The sequence below is a fragment of the Manacus candei genome, unplaced genomic scaffold (genome assembly GCF_025592945.1).
Source record: "Manacus candei isolate 608988 ecotype Guabito, Panama unplaced genomic scaffold, ASM2559294v1 h1tg000050l, whole genome shotgun sequence".
Taxonomy (NCBI): domain Eukaryota; kingdom Metazoa; phylum Chordata; class Aves; order Passeriformes; family Pipridae; genus Manacus; species Manacus candei.
Genome location: NW_026138098.1, coordinates 7,088,965 through 7,109,598, shown reverse-complemented (window position 1 = coordinate 7,109,598; position 20,634 = coordinate 7,088,965). Strand labels below are relative to the sequence as shown.

The 20,634-nt window shown below is 51.7% G+C and overlaps 1 protein-coding gene across 1 annotated transcript; it reads right to left on the bottom strand.

Moving 5' to 3' along the window:
* Window positions 1-1,917: 1,917 nt before the first annotated feature.
* Window positions 1,918-20,121, bottom strand: PWWP2B (PWWP domain containing 2B). The gene is given in 4 exon segments (XM_051801145.1): window positions 1,918-2,446; window positions 11,751-13,203; window positions 13,205-13,396; window positions 19,928-20,121. Coding segments are annotated over 3 exon segments (1,803 nt in total). The 5' UTR covers window positions 20,104-20,121; the 3' UTR covers window positions 1,918-2,446; window positions 11,751-11,768.
* Window positions 20,122-20,634: the final 513 nt, after the last annotated feature.

Sequence of the window (20,634 nt, the reverse complement as noted above, 5' to 3'; positions counted from 1 at the left end):
CTGGGAGGGCATGAGCTGCCAGTGCTGAGGAGGGCAGAGGCCAAGGCCTCTGCCATTACACATCTGGCAGGGCTGGTGTGCACGCAGGGCTTTACTGCAGAGACAAACCACCATGGGGAAAAACTGGACATCCCCTTAAACAACTCCATCCTGAGGACCACTCCAGTGTTAGAGGATGAACATCAGTCCTGAGCAAACCTTCTTAACCCATCTCATGTCCCAAGCCTAGAGAAAGTCCCTGGGCCTGTGTGTGAGGTACTGCAGTTCCCCCTCACACCCAGCAGAGACTGAACACCTGGTCTGAAGGATGCTCCTGCCTGCTCACGAATACCACTGGCTGCCTGCTCAGGAATGTGGCCAACACTCACCTATTGTGCTTGGCATCTCCTTCAGCCTCGGAGCAAGGAGCAGCCTTTCAGTGCGTGGGCAGGAGCAGCCCTTCACTAGAGACGGGAGCAGACACGTGCTTTTCCTGGGAGCAGGGGGGAGTGGGGGCTTGGTTATTTTTGCTTTGCCTTTTTAAAAAATTTTTTAAGTGAACAGAAGGCTGCTTGTACCTCCCTGCAGCTCACTACTGTAATGCTACAGCCAAATGCTTGGCAGCACTTCGGGGCAGGGATTCTGTACAATGCAGAACTGTGTGAGCAGAAAACACAAAAACCACCTCACAGCCGTCAGCTCAGCCCAGGCCTAGCTCGAGAAGATGCTAGAAAAAAAAACCTCACAAAGAGCCCCTGAGGCCAGACAGACTGGGCCTAAGAAAGGCAGAGCTGTTCCTCCCAGAGCAGGAGCACTCCCAGCACAGGGGCACCTCTGCCAGCCTGGGATGGGCCCAGCGGGCGCCTGGGTAAACACCCGCTGCACAAAGGCTTCACACAAGGTGCAGGAACGCGTCCCTCACTATATACTGCTGTCCTTCTTGCACATATTTTTGGGAAACAGGAAGCTCATTGATTTGTTTGCAGAGGTGGCCAAAACGGGCCTGGGGAAACAGCTGTCCTGGTTCAGCATTCCATGTTTTACACCACAGCCTTCCTGCTGTTCTAAGGGATGCAGATTTGACTCACTGTGTGCTGGACTGAGAGTCAGCAGAACAGTTTTGGAGCTGAGCTCTTCTTGTGACACTTTATTGCTGAAAAGGGAAGCTCTGACCTCTCTTGCTGACATTCAAAGACCACAATGTGAAGCAGCACGAACCAGGAAAACACGAGCCTGTGTGATTTCCGACCCGCTCGCTCTAACTCAGTGAGAGTTCAAGCCTGTGTTTGCTGCAGCAGGTCCAGCAGACAGGAAGCAGGATCTGTGCAGAGATCCTGCAGCTCCAAGGCAATCTCCAACAGCCAGAAAACATTTCACTGAGCAGGGACACTCTGAACTGTTTTCTCCAGCATCAGAAGCAATGGCTTACCACAAATTAATGTTTCTGGACTGAGGGAATCCAAGGAAAAGCTAGACTAATACAAACCCAAAAACTTAACCAATACAGTTCCAGAACCCTGTCCATAGGTCACTTCATCTGTGAACCGTCTGCACTCCAAATTTGTCACAAAAGCTGTTTGCTGGATTAGAGACTGCAAGTCACCTCTGGTCATGTGTAAGGAGGAAGATCCTTCTATCCAACAAGTGTCCAACGGGCCTTAAATCACACTTGCTGACTGGGTGTGAGCACATGAGTCAGTTCAGATCAGGGATTCCCTCTCTGGCTGGAGCCATTAGCGCAGACCCACCCTACGCACCCAGCACGGGCAGGCCCAGGCTGTGCTGCTGTTCCAGGTGACTTTGGAAAGTACCAGGATAGGACCCAGAGCCATCCAAGTCACCAGCACTGCTTGTTCACATACCTGAAACCACTGACTCCCTCCACTCTGCAGCAAATGACACAAAAAAGCTTCAACACATACAATGACAGCCACATCCTTGTGTGTTGCACATCTTCCAAGGTTTAATAGACACAAAGTGAGTCCATTGTACTTAAGACACTACAATGATTTCATTCTATTGCATGTCCTGACCCAATTACATTTCTCAGAGTACAGTATTGAATAGAAGTTTGGTAGCTTTAAAATTAACAAGTGTGTGAAATCCGTAAGTAAAATAAGCAGCAGCAATAATTTGGGGGATTTTATCAAGAATAGCTAATTTTAAGTAATAAATACATTCCGAGGTGTGGCTTTTGCTGTTCTCCTAGTTCATTGTTGTCTGACTGGTCAAATTCTCATTCTAGGGTAAGATATCCTTAAGCCTTTCCTGCCAGCCTCACACCAGAAGAGCCTCCCAACTCCACGTCCCGGTGCCTGTCACCTGTCCCGGATGAAACGCAGAGCACTCTGACCAGGAACCTTGTCCTCCTGCCTCCCGGCGGCCTCCAGGTTCTCCTGGGGAGCATGTCAGGGTGTTACAGACTCGGTGACCCTCTAGGAGAACAGCTGTGCTCGTCTTCTGTTACCTTGAAGAAAGGGAGAGAGAGAGAGGTTACTGTGATGGACTGACACACGCTCTGGCTTCCCTCTAAATATAGCCAGGAATTCTCCTGCTTCCAGCTGGCCCAGTAAGCAGAACCATCAGTGGCTGCAGCTTGGGAAGAAGCTTGTCAGGTTAAACAAGCACGAAGTAAGAGCGGGAGTTTTCCCGAAGACCGACATGATATGAACTTCAGTGATGATAATAAATCTTCAGTGTGGCTTAAGGACTCTTAAGTCCCTGTTCAGGTGGGTTACTGTAGGTTAATCCACCACGAGTCCCTACGGAGCGCGCCACGTGAGGAACATCTGCCTCCAGTTTCCAAACACAATCTACAAAATAGGATTATTCTCCCCTTGAGAGCAGCCATACAGAAGGTTTCCTAAGTACCTGCAACTGCTCGAGCCATCGACCGCTGCCGTGGTGCCCCAGCAACGTGCTCATGGAGAGCCAGAGCAGCCACGTCACCTCGTTCTGTCCTGAGGGTAAAGACACCTCACTTCTCCACAGCCCCCCTTTCCCCTCTTCCCACAGAATGGAGCACATGGCACCGTGGAGCCCTCGGGGAGCCAGTGTCCCTGTGCTGTCACTGGCCCTGCACCAGGGAGCAGCCACTGGGGTCGAGGGCTGGTGACCTGGGAAAGGTGCATGCCCTGGAGAGGGGGATGTGCCTGGCAAAAACTAAGGAAGAGAGAAGTCCTCACCTGTACCCCTGCATGCAGGAGGGACTTGCACTGGCCCTGTAAGCCAGGTTATGATGTGGAAGCATTGGAAAAGCTCAAGGGGAGGATCCATTTGCCTTCAAGATCAAGTGAAGAAACCAGAAGACACGTGGAACAACTCGGTGATACAGAATCACCGAGAGAGAACGGCACGGAGATCTCCACTTCAGCAATGAGCTGCATCACAGCAGCTTGAGCAACCCAAGAGTCTGACCAGCCCCAACACAAGTCTGTGCCACACCAACCACATCAACTCCAGCCCAGTAGGAACCACAGGAGACACCAGCTCGGATCTGTGTTCCTGAGACACAGCATTAATGCTATGAAGGAACAGATCAAAGACCTTCAAACCCCCCACCAGCTGAGGTTTGTGACTTACAGAGCACAGTGAACCAAGAACACCAAACACAGGAAGAGGATCACGTCCCCAACGCTGCTGACACAGCAGCAGCAGTGCTCCTGTGGGCAGGGGACCCAAAGGGACACTGATTCACCCAGACTCAGCATCCAGAATGATCCTCAGCAGTGCCCACACAATGGAGAATGCAAAGAGCTGATTCAATACACCAGGAACATCTGTCCCAAAAGCTGTATTGCAGAGAAGGGCTGCAATCAGGTTTCATACAGTCCTTCAGTATTTAGCAGAATCACCCCTGAGAAACTGGAGGATCTCACCCCAGGGCTCTACTACCTACAGTCGACGGAGTATAAATCCATAGTTAATCATGAAGGAGAATCTATTCATTTGCCTTCTGAGGAACAGAGAAACTTTCAAGAGCACACAACAAACTCACTTGCAGGTTTATCACAGTACACCTACCAAAGCCTTCCATGAGGCCCATTGACCTGGAACAATATCCCTCAAATGGCTTTGAGAGCACTGACCCTTTTGAGACAGATTACAGAGTGAGACGATCTGGTCTAAACAGGAAAAAGTGCATTTCCTGGCTAAGCAAGTCCTCAAGCAGGTTGGATTCTTAGGAATTTCTCACTTGGGGGAAGGAAGCATCACACCTGCCTGCAGGTGGGTGGGTGTCTGTCCCCAGCAGAGCTCCACAACTAGGCTGGGTGGGGGACAGAGGCCACCCTCCACACAGAGAGAGAGCTCAGGCGTCTGTGCAAGCAGAGCAGACCCAGGAGTTTTCAGTGCATCTAAGAGCAGCAGCACAGCGACAGTCCCTTGTATGCTCTCGCTTCGACCCTGAGAGACTTCAAAGATTTCTGTTTAAAAAAACTTTCCAAGATGGAGCAGCAGCTGAAGCCCCACATTCCAGGCATCGCTGCTGCCTCAGTCCACATGTGAGTAATGAACACGATACAGGCTGACTCATGACAGCCTGGGTGCTAAGTTCTGTGTCCAAAGGAGAGCCAAGGCAGCTCTCCTGAAGCCAAGTGCCTGTTCATAATTAAAAAAATGAAGTTTTGGATCAAATAAAGCCATTCACAAATCCAGATTTAACAGCAGCAGTGGAGTGCAGAAGACAATTTATAGGTTGCTGCACCCCAAATGTGCCCAAGAAGCATATTTTGAGGAATATTTTCTAATCATAAAGCAGTTAACAGCAGGCTGTAAATGAGCATCATCAAATCAGTCTTCCTCCAACCATCTCCCCTTGGGGGAAGGACAGAGTGGTTGCTGCTGGCAGCAGACTGAGAAAGTCCTTTCTTCCCATGCCTTCCTCCGGTGGGAGGAGGGAGAGGGTGGGTGGGGGTTACTGGATGGCAGCTGGGATACCCATCTCTGGCCCACTGAATGGCATTTTGGAACCGTCTCCAACTCTCAAGGCACCAGAAGCCAGCTGACTTGAGCAGGCTGGCAGCTATGTTCTCCAACACTGGAGTTCTCAAACTCCATCATCTGAGTATCCCTACTACAAATCCTGCATCATGGTTGAGGGTTTCTGCTTTGGGAAAGGGCTGCTTTTTGCATGAAAAAATGGCTAAAGTTATTGGCTTGAATCAAAACAGAGCAAGTCATCACTCACAAGGGAAGTCAAACTAGTAATTTGCTACAATTCATTCCTTAAGCTGCAGAGAGCACACAGGAAATGTGCTTTATAAAGAAACCCAGGCTGGCTGATCCTGCACTAACACAGACCTAAAACAGATGAAACAGGAACTAGTATGTCAGTGAAGGCACTCGCTCCTTCAGAAATTCATCAGCTTAATGAGAAGAGCCTTCATTAAAACGTGCCCAGCTCCTCCCTTCCAGAGACACGCACGTCATGACCAGGCGTGACACGGTTGACGTGGGGCAGCGACAGGAGTTGTGGGACCACTGGGGACCCTCTGTAAGGTGAGGTGAGTCACATTCACCTGCATGGGCAGAGGAGCCACTCGTGGACCTTCACCTCACGCTGCATCCGCTGGGATGGGAGCACTTCTGCTGCCCATGGGCACCTCAGGGCAGGCAGGAGACACAGCCACAGCCCTCACACACCAGAGGGACATTGTCACCTGTGTGCGTGGCAGGTCCCATGCTGCTCCTGATCCGGCAGAAAAAGCACCAGGAGAAGCAAGAGCACTCTGCAGCTGACTGAAGAGCTGGAGATTTGAAGATGTGAAGAGCACAAGCCCTCCAGAAATCAAGGTATTAAGGCCCATCTGTGTCCTCACTGCTGGTCACGGGAAGCCTATTTGAGCCGTACGTAATCCCAGGATGCGCAGAGTTCATTATCTGGCTAAGGCAGAGCCCACGTGTTCCATACAGGTACATACACAGTGCAAAACAAATGCAGCAAACAGATTTAAATAAACTAAACCAGGCCCCAGCTCATCCTCATCTAGTCTGCAGGGTACAGGCAAGCTGCTCCTTAAAAGTCTTTTACAGTAAGGAGTCAGGGTTTGTCACTCAGTCCACACGCTCCTGTTCACCTTGATCCCAGCACCACCAATGGGGACTTATGGATAAAACAGAACACGTCAGGGCTGAAGAACAGCAGCTCATAAGTTTTTCAATGTTTAAGAACATTCACAACAATTTTTGGGATCGAAGTTCTACCTTGGACATCTGAACATGAAAATGAGAAATATTCAAATGTTCAAGGCCAGGTTAGACAGGGCTCGGAGCAGCTGGTCTAGCGGAAGGTATCCCTGCCCCTGGCAGGGAGATGGAATGGGACAGTCTTTAAGGTCCCTTCCAACCCAAACCATTCTGTCACCCCACTGTGTTACCATTAGCAATGCACAGCTACTGTGCGAAGATCCAGTTCGTTCCTCACCTGCAGAGCACATGAACCCTTCCCTACACAGAGCCACTGCCAAGTTTCCCAAAATCCCCTATTCCTTCTTGGCCCAAAGGAGCCTTTCCATACGTGCACCTTGGAGGTGCTCAGTACTGTACAAACTGGAGAGGCAGGACAAGCTCTGAGCCCTGCCTGGGAGACCAGAGGATTCCCTCGGGGGTGCTTCACCTCTCTGGGGACCAGCGCTGCCCATCCCAGGCTGCCTTTCAGCTGCAGCTCCCACCCTGCTGCTCTCTATGTTCGCTGGGAAAACGGGAATTGCAGCCACAGTTTCAGACACCTCCACTTGAGGTGAGTAAATAAATGTAATTCAGGAAAACATACAGAAATTCTGGTTTTACATAACTTGAAAAAGTTTTCAAAGAAACCAGTTTCCAAGTTCTTTGTCCAGACATCTCTCCCACCCATTGCCCCAAAACCCCGGCACAGCCCCCGATCCTGCCTGGACCTCACAGGCACTGAGTGCACTGTGGGCTGGTGACACCCACCCAGTCTGCCCACCGTGGGCACGCTTGGCCAGCATGACCAGCAGAGGCTGAGAGCTCCAGCTGGGACTCAGAGACCCTTAGCCCCTGGAGCAGCTTGCTGTGCTCCCAAGGGAGTTGCTAAGCCCTTGGTGGATACAATCTCCCCCAGCAGCTGAAGTTACAGCTCCCGTAAGCCGATCGCATTCCTTGGCATCGGCACAGCATGGGTGCAGTTAGAAATAGCACAATGTATGGCCTGGTGGCATTTCCAGAAAACACGCCTGGGAGCAGAGACTGGAGAGAGGGGCCATGGGTGGCAGGATGGGGAGCAGCAGCACAGATCTTGGTGTCTCCAAATGCAGTCTGTGGGTACAATGTGCTTTTGGGAACAGGAAGATCAGCGGGATGTCACCTAACACAGCTCCAGCCATCAGTGCAGGGCACACAAAAATGCAGCACAGTCTATTTTGGACTTGTTCTCCCACCTTGTATTAGTGTGCAGAGACGCTGACTCTAAGATGTTTGCAGGAAGACTGAGAAGCAGTAATTAAGTTGGATGCCTGGTGGACTGAAGCATCCAGAAAGCAGGCCAAGAAAAATCTCAAACATTCATCTTCTACACTGAAATATTTCACGTGACTAGGCAGGTGTGTTAAAAAAACACACAGCAATCACCACCACCACTTTATATCAAGAGATACAACCTTTTTGTGCCACTGGTAGAACAGAAGAGAAGAGGTAAAAGAGGAGTGATTTATGCTGCTTCACAAGTGCTGGCAGCAGCCCTGGCTGCACGGACACGCAGAGCCCTGAATGTCTTTGAAGGTGAAGTCACAACATGACGTGCCAGGTTTTATATTAGTGGTTACTATAGATAGTGAGCGTGCAGCAGCTCTGATTTTGCTGCACACAGTAGCAGTGTGATGGATGGCTCGATGTACTGACACTGAGGGTCTATTAAGCTCATGGCAGTAAAATTAAAACCTTCAGCATTTGCAAGTTTGATGGTTCCACAGCCACAGCTTGGGGGCAGGGGGGAGGGGGAGAGAGAAGAGAGAAAGAATAAAGGAGTTTCCAGACTGAAAAAGCAAAGGAATATACATCCTGTAAACTTATTTCATGCAGAGATGTACATTAAAGCAGTTTTTACAAGAGGTTTTACTGCATGGAAGGGCTGTGGTAGGAACAGGGATCTGTCATGAAAAGCCACAGAGCAGGAGACCCTGTGGCACAGCAGGACCTGCTGAACTTGCCAAGGGACTGTCCCTGCAGGAACACTCTCCCCACACAGGGGCTTGGAGCAACACAGGCTCCTGGAAAAGCCCAGCCCCACATGATGTGTTCCTGGAGCAGGGAGAGGGTGGCCTTTGGAAACACGGGTCTCCCTCCCTCCTGCGCCCAAGCCTGTGGCAAAGCTGGAGCTATGGCTGCAGCCTCCAACAAAACATTTGTGACACCTACCCAAGGGTCCTTGCTCCCCTGTCACGGCCCTTGGATGGGCTTTCCCTAACAGAAAGGCGAACATCCATCACTCTGGGCCAGTGGCAACTGCTTTCCTCGTGCCTTGTGATGGCTCCCTGATGTCACACACAGGACATGCTGAGCAGACATGTCTCCCCTGGCACTACTCTAAACCAAGAGTGTCTTACAAGTCTGAGTTCTACAGGCTGCTCTCTGCCTCTTGTTTTTCCAGAAACTTGTTTTACTTCATTGAAACCCTGTCATTACCTGACTAGTACTCTCTTTGCAAAAAAAGCCTAAGGACAAAGCAGTAACAAGAAGTGATCCTACCAGCTCCTTCAACCCAGACCAAGCTTAAAAAAGAATAAATCCAATTGTTCCAGTTTTAAATGCATCCACAAATGACCTGCATTATTTGTACATTTTTTCCAGTAATTACCCTCTGCAGAACAGATCACGTGCCAGAAGACAAAGTTTCTCAACAGAAAGTGTCACCGGTCACAAACTTCTGCTGTGCCCAGAATTAGCATGAGCAGTGTCCATGCTGAGGGCACTTCCTGGACTCTTGTTCTGATGACAACAAGCCCTTGTGCCGCTGCTGGTGAATCCCAGCACGACAGATTTTATAGTGGTCCCATGCAATATTACCAGGTTGCCCAGAGAAGCTGTGGTTGCTCCATCCCTGGAAGTGTTCAAGGTCAGCTTGGATGGGGCTTGGAGCAACTTGGGATAGTGGAAGGTGTCCCTGTCCATGGCAGGGGGTTGGAACAAGATGAGATTTAAGGTCTCTTTCAAATCAACCCATTCTATGTCATCCTTCAGGAAAGAACAATCAATGAGCACCTGAAAGAAACATTTCAGTTCTACCTTTGGGAAAATCAAGGAAAGCAATAAAATTCTATCCTCCTGACTAGAGAGAATTAGGAACAGGCAATTCTCTGAAATGAGAAGTTTTATAAGTGATGTACCAAAACACCAGACATGCTGGTCTGATGGGGAATCTACGTAATCATGACACATGGAACATTGGAAGTTGCTTGGTTCTGCTTTTCTAGTTTTGAGCAACTGAAGTTCTTTATTCAACTGTCATATTGTCTCCAGCTAGGCAGATGTGTTGGCAGCTCACCTCAGACACATGTAAGGCAGGAAATCACCTGTGGAAAGCCAGCTGAAGGAGGCCAGCAAAATGCTGATATATGATATATGTATATACTCATATACACATGAGGAAATTTGGCTGCAGAGCACAGAGGGAAGGAAAGGTCTGGTCTAATCCAGGCCATCCCACCATCTTCTTGTAATTCTCAACATGCTCTTCTTTCCCCCAGTTTACAGACCTGCTCTGTACCTCAGATCCCATCATGTCTGCAATAACTCTGGCCTCTGGAGTAAGGGTTGCTTCTCCTTCCTGAGGCCCTGCCCTGCAGTCTGTCCCTCTGCATCTCCTGGCCAGGTCCTACCGTAACCACCACATCAGCACTGGTACTACTGGTACCAATAGCCAGCATTTTTCACAGGCTGATGTGGCTGGGCAAGCATCCTCCCATTCTGACTTCCAGGTCTGGACTTGGAACTCCTCTTGGACACAACACTTTCCTACTCCCTGCGGACTGACTGGCACGGCCAATGTCTGATCTGAAGCATTAGGTGCTTCATCACAGAACTGTTAGGGTTGAAAGGGACCTCTGGACATCATCCAGTCCATCCCCTCACCCTGTCCCTTCTTCTCCAGCCGTGCCAGGCCAGCCCACCCAGAGCCCGCAAGGACAAGGATAGTTGACAGGAATGGTGACATTCACTACAGTTGTCCCACACTGCTCACACAGGCAGTGAAGACAGCTCAGAGAAGGATGAAGTTTGCTGCTCCTTTAACCAGAGCACTGTCCAGAGGAGCCATGGATTGGCCAGGACTCTTCCACTGGCGAGGACAGTGTATTCTGGGCAGCAGGTTTATTTATACTCCTGATCAAGCTAACAGGAATTTGGGTCCAATCCAAACACTCCTGATATAAGAAAGCCAGAGTTAAGCAGCAGCTGAAGGGGCAGGATGAAGCTTAAATGCTGCTGCTGCAGTTATATGCTTTTATCAGCTCCAGTGTCCAGTTGTCCACACACCCCAAGCACACAGAATAAATATGCCATGCTCTGATTATTTACTCCAGCCAGGCTTGCTGAGATGGACTCATAACCCAAGCAAAGTTAAGTCATTTATCACACTCGAGCAAGGGGTGAAGTCCCATGACAGAGGGTAAAAAAAAAAATCTTGTTTTCCCAACAGGATTACACGAGCACTGACCATCCCAGTCCCACCACACTATGAAGGCTTAAAGAGCAGAGTCTACAGGAGCAGCACTGGCTTAAACACAGAGAGTCCTTCTAGCATGGAACAGAGCAGAGAGTTCAGGGGACAATATAAGAAACCATGCTGCATAAACCACAACCTTTGCCAACAAGGCTCTTCCTAATGATTAGTTCTGGTTTTTCCCCTTGTCTAACATCAACTGGAATGACAGATGGTATTTCTATTCCCAATCACACCACATCCTGTATTTTTAGGTAGTAAATTTTCATTCTGTGCAGAGCTTTGATTGTTTGATGAGAAAGGGAGACCCATCCTCCTCCAATACAAACAATCAACTCCCATGCTTCCACTCCCATCTAATGACCTCACACAAAGAGGTTGCAGGTGAAGCCCAAAGGAATTTAATTTGATCCAGGCCATTCCCCAGCAACACACTGACAATTTAGGCACAAGCCAAACATAAGTGCTGTGAGAGATATTGAAGTACTGCTCCCCAGTTAAAGAAAGTTTTTGGCACAATCATTTTGAAGAGTCGTAAAGGGTCATCATAAGAAATCCAAACCAGAAGGGTCAGAGCAGGGGGAGAAAAGGGCCCTCAGGGGCCCTGAACTGTTCCAGGTAACTGCTGGGCACCAGCACCTACATATGATAAACGTCATCTCAATCCCAATAGAAGTTTTAGTTCTTTGAACCAAAAGGTATTCCAAAGAAACTGAAAGCCTAGGTAGGAACTGTAAATCCTCCAGGCAAATGAAGCACCCTCAATACTCCACACATCTCAGTCTCAGCTGTAAACAGTGCTGATACAGAGCTACAGGTTTATCAGCTCTTTGAACAGGCAGTGCTGCTTCCTCATGGGATCAGCTGCCCTGCACTTCCCTCTGGGAACAGGGGCTCCAACTCCCACGGTCCCTCCAAAAGACTGGAGTTCAAGCTTCTCACCATCTCTGAAATTACCACCACCAACAGCCAGATGTTTAAGTTTCTCAATTGTTAACCTCAGACTTTATGGAGAAACAAATTCAAACAAAACATTTAAAAAGCTTAAGGAAGGGAAGCATTGATGGAAAGCATTAGTCCAGCAAGCACTCACCTGAAACTGGAGGCAAAGTTATGTCTCAAACTGTGTTAAGAGATCTCTTATTTCTGGAGTCAGGTGCTCGACTGCCTTCGCAGCTTCCGTGATCGCTTTCCGGTACATCCCTTTCTTCTTGCGATTAAATCTCAGTTTGAAAAATTCCGAGAAAGGAGACAGTTTTGAAACAGATAAGAACGAAGTCGTTGGAGAACCAAACCATGACACTTTAGCTTCTCGCCACGAGGGTTCCCCGTTTTCCTTCTGGCTGAGGTTTATGTCAAGAACGCGTGCTGGCCACCATGGAAACCCATGAATTTTACCCCAGACAATATCCCCCACTGAAACAGTCCTTCCATCTTCCGTGACACATTTAGACACACTCTGGGTGTGCAGTCTGACTGTCAGTGGCGGCACAATTTTACGCTCATCTTTTGAAGATGAAGAGACGGAGGCATCATCACCAGGCAAAAAGTCACACAGTTCTGGTGATGTCACTTCTGAACTAGAAGACTTGGATTCGTCTAGACTGTCATTGCTACACACTGATAAACTAGAAGAATCTGCTTTTCTTTTGCGATAATTCATGAGGAAAGCCAAGTTATCATGTCCATCTTTAGCCTGGGGAAACCTTTTAAAGTCATCATCTTCACCTGAACTCCCTGAAGATATCTCAGCCAAACCTCTGTCAGTGGATTCATCATTGTAAAATGCTCCGGGATTGGACTCCCTGCTGTTCTGAAGGACATTCATTTCATCAATCAGTTCTGCCTTATAAATTGAAACACTCTGACCATCGTTCATGCGATGGGGCTTCAGCCGTATCTTTGGGGGTGGGACATCCACACTGGAATGCACTGGCCGTGTGAGCTTCAGTTTTGGAATGGAAGCAAGCTGGCTGCCTGCTGACTTGTCCATTAAACATTTGGTTTCTCGACACCGTTCAGAGTCCCTGGTCTCCTCTTGGTCCCCCGCTCCATTCTGCAATACTCGCTCCGGACAGAACGGTTTGACCGAGCCATGGACCCGGGAAGGGATTTTTACCACTTCACCTTTCCCTTGTGGGGTACTGTAGGATATTTTTATAACTGGTGTTCGATGTACCTCCCCAGAAAACTTGTCATCCTCCCTCTTCTCTCTTTTGTTCCTTTTCTCCACGTAGTCGGAGTCGCTGTGCTTTTTCTGCTCCTTGTCCTGAATGCTCAGCTTCCTCCTGGTTTTGGTGTTCTGCCGCGGCGCCGCGTCCTCGGGGTTCAGGGTGTTCTTGCACTTCTCGCAGAGCACCTGCCTGGGCCGCAGCCTGATGGTGCTCATGATGAGCCTCCCTGGGTCTCTGTTCCTCGACAGGCGCCTCCTCGTTCTCTTTATAGTCCGTGGTGGCGGCTGCGGGACCCACTGGTTGTAGGTGTGGCGCAGCCAGAGGGGCCGGGGGAAGGGGGCTCCCTCGAAGTAGGGTGGGTAGGGGGGCAGGCCCGGTGGGGGGGGGCGGCAGCAGCGGGGGCACCTGCTCCTCACCGTTCCCCTTGGGAGGCTTTTCGGCAGCGGGCAGTGCCTCCGGCTCACCCTGTGCACCATCCCCGCCGTCGGCAGTGCCATTAGCGCAGGCGCCAGCGGGAGGGTCCTCGTGCTTCGGGAAGGAGGATGGGAGGCAGAACAATCCAGACCTAAAATGGGGTGACAAGGGCAAGGAGGAAAAGAAACAGTCAGGAGATTTGAAAAGTGGAAACCCCCAAACCCCAACACTCCCAACAACTTCGATACCAAGATGTCCTAGTTAGGACAGCTGGGACCAGTTCATCACTGCATGGGTGTAACCCAAAACTGTGTATTCTATAGCCTTCCATGCCATTTCCCAGAAACTTTTCAATAGACTATTTACACCCTCTGCCCAGATCAACCTGACTCCTCAGGCTGTAACCTAGGTGTTAAGAGGTCTGTGAGATAGGAGGGTGCCTCCCTGTTCATCACACCCTTTGTGAAACTCCCCGCCCTGAGGAAAGTACTGGCCATTCCTGCCTGAACTGGAGAATATATAATCTTGGAGTCTTGGAACTTTTTTAACCACTCATGGGATCCAGAGGAAGACTGCAGATCACCACGCTTCAACCAGACTGCAACCACCACGCTTCAACCAGACTGCAATCACCACTTTTGACCAGACTGCAATCACCACTTTTGACCAGACTGCAACAGCACTCTCACTGACAGGTTTTTTCCCCTCTCCCTTTACTTTGGACTCAGGGGGCCCAACAAACTGCATGAACTCTGTTCATGCCCCAGGGTGCTGGGTTATACATTTGGGTTTTGTGGGTTAAAACCAATTGTTTGTCTGTATAATCGTACTTATTGTATTATTTTATTAAATTGTTATTCTGACTTATAATCTCTCTTTTGGGTTGAGTTCATTTTCCCCTGCTGGTTTACCTTTAAACCAGCACACAAGAACACAACATTCTCCCTTGACTTTTAAGATCAGGCAACCAATTCTACCACTGAAAAAAAATAACAGCAGTGCAAAATATCGGCAGGGTGTCCTACTCTTCTGCCAGGAAAGCTACAGAGATCAAAACCTCTTTCTCCATGAACTCTTAGCACAAAGTTTTGCTCTAAGAAGTTGTAGGTTTTATCCTGCAAAGCAGTTTATTGCATCAGCATGCTGGTAAGGCCAAGGAGGCCTGTGATAGGATTAGCCTTCAGGGAGCTATGAAACTGCAGTTCTTCACACTGTACCTGCATGGCTGATTTTCCAACTTCTCATTCCAAATCTGAACACCTTGACTTGGGTGCATAATTTGCACTTTCGAGCCACAGGTTCGTGAGGACATGGCTCTGCTCCTCTCCTGCAGTCTCTCCACATACAATTATATTTCTTTAAATAAGGAATCAACTACTGCTTCAGAACAGCAAGATTAACAATGATGATGTTCTGTCATTCAAGGCCAAGTCTCATTACAGGCCACCGAAGTCTGGATACAACATCTTGCCTAGATATTGACAAAAGCAGATCCTCTGAAATGCTGGAACTTGCAACAGCAATTCATGTCTCCAGAATTTATGAATTTATGCCCTTGGCCTGACATTAGAAATATTGCACTAACACAGCACTGGGACAGATATCTGCCCTTAAACATCAACTCTGACCAGGCAGCACTTGCTCTCTTGGCTTTCTAGAGACACTTCTGCAGAGAACACACCGTCACTGAAGTGTGGGGGCTTTTTAAGTAACAACAAAATTCTGTACTGGGGAGCAACGAAGGAGACACAAAGGGATGGAGAACAGGTAAAGACCAAACATCAGTTTAAGATGCTACACTCCCATTCCCTTCTTTGCCAGCTATTGCTTTCTTTCCAACCCCCAGGAAGGAAGGGGCAAGTTTCTTGGTGGTGTTACAGAGAGGGGGCACTTTGCCAAGCGTTAGCAGAAGGGCACTGAAGAGGAGCTGAAGGCATCCACTGAGTCCCACACCCCTCACCAAGAGCAGCACAAAGCCACTGCCGTGTGTTCACCAATGGAGAGGAGTCTGGAGAGTCCTTTCCCATTACTGAAAGAATGCAAGAACATGCTGTTAAATGACAGTTTAGTTTAACTGGGAAAGGATTAAGCTGTTGAAATCACATAATTTGGAAGAAAATACTTTTGTTTTAAGAGGCTTTTTTAAACAAGACAACTGAGAATGTAGGCGTCTTCAAACGACAACCCAGAAAGCCAGTACAGTTTGCACAGCCAGAGAGAGATGTCGGCACTGTTCATGAAACAATTCAAAGTGAGACCATTTCTAAATGCAATGATGGCTACAACTTATGGTTATTTTATGCAGTGAGGTTGTGTGAGTTGGTCACACCACACCACACCACTGCTTCTTATGTGGACACAAGCCCACTCCCCCTGCTCCTGCAGGCCAGCCCGGCCCCTGTCCCTTCCCACAGCCTGCCTCTGAGTGGGCAGGTCACTGAATCCACATCCTGCCCCGGGATCCAGCCTGGCACAGAGCTCCTCACTCAGCACAAGTGGAGCACCCAAAGGGTAACTCACGGGGTAGTTTACCCCTGTAAGATTAACCTATCAGCACCCTGTAACCCTGCTGGCTGGACACGGCCTCCATGCCATGGAGCACACTCTACAGGCCCCGGGCACTGCCTGCCCCAATTGTCACCCTGTGCCAGGGCACCAGTTCAGCAGGGAGGCCTGTAAGAAAGATGGGGACAAACTTCTCAGTAGGGCCTGCTGGGAATAGGACAAGGTATGATAGTTTCACACTGACAGAGGGCAGGGTTAGATGGGAGATTGGGAAGGAATCCTTCCCTGTGAGGGTGGTGAGGCCCTGGCCCAGGTTGCCCAGAGAAGCTGTGGCTCCCCCATCCCTGGAAGTGTTCAAGACCAGGTTAGATGGGGCTTGGAGCACCCTGGGACAGTGGAAGGTGCCCATGGCAGTGTTTTGGAACTGGATGACCCTTTAAAGGTTCCTTCTGACCCAAACCATTCCATGATTCCATGAGTCTATACAGCAGTGCCAGTGCTCTGAGAGAAGACATGACCTGCCTTGCCCGAGGGATTATACAAATTGCCATGCTGGACAACAAAGCAGCTTAAGATAAATTTTCAGCACCAGCACCTTCCATGTGGTCAGGTAGTGGCTCTGTCAGGAGGGCCATGGCCAGATGGGGACAGACAAGCTCTGCAAACCCCACTGAGGCACATGGCACTGAAGAACCACTCCTGTACTGCAAGTGTCTCCAAAGGCCAAGAGAACAGTTCTGCTGAGGAATCGTGCTTTTTCCACACCTTCCATGCCAGGTCCAGGCAGAGGTAAGACAAGCTCTGACACCTTGCATGCCTCCCCGCGAGACACTGTCTGTCCCAGCCTAACATCCTGGGCACAGGGGGAAGGAAAACAGCTGCAGAGAGGCTGTGCACTGGTACCTCTTATCTTGTCACCATATTGCCAGGTGCCAGCAGCACCCGTTCAGCATGACTGAACCCCTGCCACAGCCCAAGGCTGTTTCGGCTTTTTCTACCCCTCCACCCCACACACTCTGGAGGGGCTTTTTCCCTATCCACCCACACTACACACTCTAGAGGGGTTTCTCTGTTCCTCTAGCCTACACACTACAGATGGGGAAGCACTGACAGACCAAGCTCCTTGTGCTGCTTTGGCCCTGGGGAGGCCAGCTGCAGGTGGTTAAGTCCTACCCCTGGAGAGCTGATCCAGCTGCCGTGCCTGCAGCCCCTGGTGCTGTCCCCCCCCCAGCCCGAAGCCACCTTCCACGCAGGCAGAGCTCCTTTTAAGAGGATTTCGTGCTGGTGTCTTTCCACTCACTGCAGAATAAGGAATGCTCCATCTGACACACTTGGCTCTGCAGGTGTTCAAGGCCAGGCTGGACGGAGCTTGGAGCAACCTGGGATGGTGGAAGGTGTCCCTGCCCATGGCAGGGGGTGGGACTGGATGGGCTTTGAAGTCCCTCCCAACCCAAACCAGTTTGTGATACTATGATTAAAGCAGCAGGAAATACTGTGTGATGGGATTTCAGTCTGCTTGTAATCCCCCTTTCTGGGGCAGCTGCAGCCAAATGGACTCAGTTACCTCAACCCAGCCTCTGCTTGGAACAGGAGATTCAGTCCTCTGATTTATGCCCGTGCATAATTAAAAAACAACTAATTGTAAGTTCAGCTGCAAAAAAACTGCCAAGTCTTGTTATCAAAAACAGTGTAACTGCAGTCAAAATGCATTTAAATCTCCGCTCAAGCGTGGACACTACGGAGCTCATTTTGAGCACAGCCAATTTATTAGAAGCAAATAACTGCCAGTCACCGGGCAGGCCCTGGTGCTGCTGCACCACCCAGGCTGTGGCAGGAAGGGACGCCAGCAGGAAGGACACAGCCACTTTTTTCTGCAAATAATTCCCCAGCAGTTGGAAAGTCAGGTATGACTGTTCCCTACACCCCAGCCCCCCGTTCCTAAAGGCACAGGGGAGAAGGCAGGGTGTAGGCAGGGTGCAGGCAGTTCTGCTGCCCACACAACCGACTGCAGGCTGAGACCCCCAAACCCAGGCAGGTGGTTTGGGGTTCAAAGTTGTGCCTGCCTTTTGTGGCTAAAATAATGGAGTCATTTGGCAGGACCTGGACAGACAGGGATCCCCTGGGTGCTCAGGGTGGCCTCCTCAGCCCATGGCACTCGCTACATCTTAGGAGAAATAATAATGGAATCACAAAACAGTTTGTGTTGGGAGGGACCTTAAAGCTCATCCAGTTCCAACTCCCCTGCCATGGGCAGGGACACCTTCCACTAAACCACGTTGCTCCAAGCTCCATCCAAGCTGACCTTGAACACATCCAGGGATAGGGCAGCCACAACTAAGTAAAACAGATTCACTAAAACCACTTTAAACCACAAAAGAAAGCTGAAGAGCCACCACACAGGCTTTCCCTATCTTTTAGGGTATTCTCTTTCTCTGCAGATAAAACAATCTGCTGTGGTGGCTTCTCTCCTTCCAGTCCTGTCCCACTGCCCGGGGGGTACAGGTAGAGTACGAGTGACTCCGCACATGGAGAGGCTGGCAGGACATGGCTCCATCAGCCAGGCACAGCAGGAAGAGACACATCCCTGCCACATCTCTCTTTGGGGCACTCCAAGTTCAGCACCAAGTTGATAAATTCCTGCTGCCTTTGGGACACATCCTGACCTTCACCTTCCAACCACTGTCAGACCACCTCATGTGCTCTGCTGTACAATGAGCAAGACATCTCCTCCCCTCCACACCTCAAATCTTGGGGGTGCTTTCAGCCTGCTGCCTGTGCTCACCACAAGTCTCTGGGGTTCACCAGGAGCCAGGCACCTGCCACAACCACACTCTCCCTCCCCTCTTGCTCACTGCCAGAAGCAGAAGCTGTGGCTCTCACCCACGTGCTGGCCACCACACGTCACAGCCACCACAGGCCAGGCAGCACTCGGGACCCCCACGGGCAGGATGCGGCCCCATGGGGACGGCAGCAGAATGAGATCCAGACCTGGGCCACAGCCCAGAGCTCAGCTGGCCACTGGTCACTCTCCCACAGCACAGACCAGGGCAGGGGTGGGGCAGCACGAGGCTCCAGAGGTGCCTTAAAGCCTGTGAAAAACACTGGTCTGGCTGTTTCTTGGACCCACTGGGGGCAGAGAGGGGAAGAAAGAAGCAAAATAATAATGGAGAAAGGTTAGGGTGAAAAAATACAGGTAAAAAAAGGTGTCACTGCAGAGGATGTGAATGTGAGAAGACAGAAGTAGCTGGTTTGAGGTGCTGGAGGGACGCCAAAGGCTCAGGCTGGGACCAGACTCCAGGCTGGCTTATGGACTCCCGGCAGCCATAGGTGCCTGAATACTTTTGAAAATAGTGCTCCAATTTTCCAAGATAGCCACGTGAAACTAAATAAACGATAAAAACGAAGCTCAGAAGTCCTGCCCCACACATCTCCCAGGAAGAATCGGGGAGGTGAGGCTGCTGTGCTCCCACGCAGTGCCGGCCTGACACATCCCTTCCTGAGCACACAGACACCAAACGTGCTCCTCAGAGCACCACCACAGTCCAGCAACACCCCGGCCACAGCCTCGGACAGCCGGGCCTGCTCCGGAGGGGAAACAACACCTCAGAGCCAGGGCTTGGGGGACACACACACGAGGGACGGGGTTGGGGTGATCCAACGCGGGTCCCCGTCCCGCAGCTCCGCAGCCTGTGGGTGCCCTGTTTAGAGAGAAAGCCCCTCTGGGGTTCCCGGGACCTCGGGCTGTGCCCGGCATGACCAGGGCCGGGGCTGCTGCTGCTGCGGCCATAGCCCAGCGGGAACCAGGGGGCACTGCGGGACCCGCAGGAACCGGTCTGGCCCTGGGGCTCTGCCGGCGGGCTCCGGGCTCGGGGGGAGGCCGGGGAGGGCAGTGCTGGCCCGGGCGCTGCGGCCGCGCAGGACCGGCGGGTCCGGCCCCTCTCCGGGACACGCTCACGGCGCCACGTGCGGGGCCGCGGCCGGTCCGGCCCCACCGGCCCGGGGGCACCACCGCCCCCCCCGTGCGCCCCGGGCCGGTCCCCCCGGTCCTCGCCCCCCCCAGTCCGGTCCCCCCCGCCAGTCCAGCCCCGCCGCTTTGTCCCGCCGGGGCGAACAAAGGGCGCGGGGGCACCGCGGCCCCACCGCCCCGGCCCCGCGGCCCCCGGTGCCCGCGCCGTACCTCTTGGAGCAGTCCAGCAGCACGCCGGTGAAGCGCCGCTCGCCGCAGCTCAGCGTCACCACCAGCGTGTCGTTCACCATCTGCTCCACCAGCACCGGCACCCACGCGCCCACCCGCGGCGGCGCCCCCGCCGGCTCGCCCTGCGCCCCCCGGGGCTGGGGCTGGGGCTCGGCCATGCTGCCGCCGCTGCCGCCCGGGGCCGCCGGGCCGGGCCGGGCCGGGCCGTGACCTCACGGGCCGCCCGCCGCCACCGCCCGTGACGTCACAGCACCGCCCCGCCGCCAGCGTGACGTCACAGACCCCGCCCCGCGCCGAGGCACGTGCGCGGGTGGGGGCGGGGTCGGGCGGGAAAGGGGTGGGGCCGGGCAGGGAAGGGGCGGGGCCAACGCCTCGCGCCACCTGGCGGCCGATCCGCGCACCGGCACCAGCAAGGGGCGGGGCCACACCGGGGGCGGGGTCATAGCAGGGGTGGGGCCATCTCGGGGGCGGGACTGCTTCCCACTGGAGCTGGGATCCGAGCGCGGTCCTTACAACCAGCACCGTGCCCGTTCTTGGAGCACTGCTACACTTCCCCAGGTTCCTTTGGAATCCAACTCTCTGAAAAGTTGCACCCACTTACCTTCATATCCGTCCTTTACGGATTCCCGGAATGGCTGGGTTGGAAGGGACCTCAGGGGATCACCCAGTCCGACCCCTCGCCCAGGCTG